The sequence below is a fragment of the Artemia franciscana genome, chromosome 18, assembly GCF_032884065.1.
Source record: "Artemia franciscana chromosome 18, ASM3288406v1, whole genome shotgun sequence".
Lineage (NCBI taxonomy): Eukaryota > Metazoa > Arthropoda > Branchiopoda > Anostraca > Artemiidae > Artemia > Artemia franciscana.
In genome coordinates this window covers 27,817,590-27,818,992 of record NC_088880.1, presented here as the reverse complement: position 1 = coordinate 27,818,992, position 1,403 = coordinate 27,817,590, and the positions used below count along the sequence as shown (strand labels likewise).

Sequence of the window (1,403 nt, the reverse complement as noted above, 5' to 3'; positions counted from 1 at the left end):
GGAGACTCCACTGAAATACTTCCAAATATTCTTTGAGGATGAACTTCTTGAGCTAATAGTTGAACAAAGTAACCTCTTTGCACTTCAAACTGAGGGATGCAACTTCTGCCTCACTGTTGAAGAGCTAAAAATTTTCATGAGCATCATTCTATTATTGGGGGTGGTAAGAGTTCCCTATTATCGAATGCACTGTGAAGCAGCTACCAGACACCCACAAATTGCTGACAAGATCGGCCGACAAACATTTGATAAAATCAAACGTTTTCTTCACTTCAATGACAACAGTAAAGCTAAGAAACCTGTAGAACAAGGATTTGACAAGCTATATAATATTCGACCCGTTCTGGGTCATATCTGTTCCAAGTTTCTTGAAGTCAGTCCCGAAGAACACCATTCAATTGACGAGCAAATGATTCCTTTCAAGAGGCGAAGCGTCTTGAGATAATATCTGCCGAAAAACCAACGACGTTGGGAATAAAAGTCTTCACAAGAGCTGGTGTGTCAGGTTTTGTACATGATTTTGAAGTTTATCAAGGGAAGGGCACTCTTGTTGAAGATGACATAGAGCCAGATCTTGAAGTTGGAGGCAACATAGTTTTACGTCTGATAAGTACCTTGCCAGAGAAAATGAACAACATGATTTATTTTGACAACTGGTTTTCAACCTTGAAACTAATGAGTTTGCTCAAAATCGAAGGATTCCCTTGTATTGGCACGTTGAACAAAGCACGACTGAAGGGTTGCCCGCTCGTCACAGATGGTAAAATCAAGAAACGAGAGAGAGGAACTTTAGATGACAGGACTGACATTCATTCCGGCGTTATTGTAGTGAAATGGTTAGATAACAACACGGTTTGCTTGGCTTCGACATATGAAGGAATAACACCACAGGATACGTGCAGACGCTGGAACGTCAAGGATAAATCCAGGGTTAAAGTTTCAAGGCCAGCCATTGTTTATGAGTACAACCGTCATATGGGTGGTGTAGATTTAGCGGACATGCTGGTGGAGATGTGCCGAACTCATCTTCAGACACGAAAATGGTATATGAGAATCTTCTAGTGGCTTATTGACAAAGCAGTCTGAAATAGCTGGCTTCTTATCAGGTCAGACGTCAAAGCGCTGACTTTAAGGAGAGACGAACCGATGATCTTGAAAACCTTCAGGTCTGAAGCTGCTGCAGGGTTGTATGCCTTGGCGCGTGTTATGCCCAAACTTAAAAGTGGTAGACCATCCGCAGATGTCGAAACAAGTCCCAGCCCCATTCGAAGTCGCAACCGAATCCAACCGGCAATATCTGATCAAGCCGATGGACGTGATCACTGGTCAAAAAAGACTGCCAAGCAGAGCCGGTGCAAAGAGTGCAAATCAAGATATACCGCCTTTGAATGCGAAAAATGTGA

General features: G+C 42.8%; 1 protein-coding gene across 1 annotated transcript; it reads left to right on the top strand.

The window, feature by feature from the left end:
* The first annotated feature begins 636 nt into the window (after positions 1-636).
* Positions 637-1,062, top strand: LOC136038419 (piggyBac transposable element-derived protein 3-like). Its single transcript, XM_065721493.1, has one exon. It carries the CDS (start codon positions 637-639, stop codon positions 1,060-1,062), a length of 426 nt encoding a protein of 141 aa, XP_065577565.1.
* Positions 1,063-1,403: the final 341 nt, after the last annotated feature.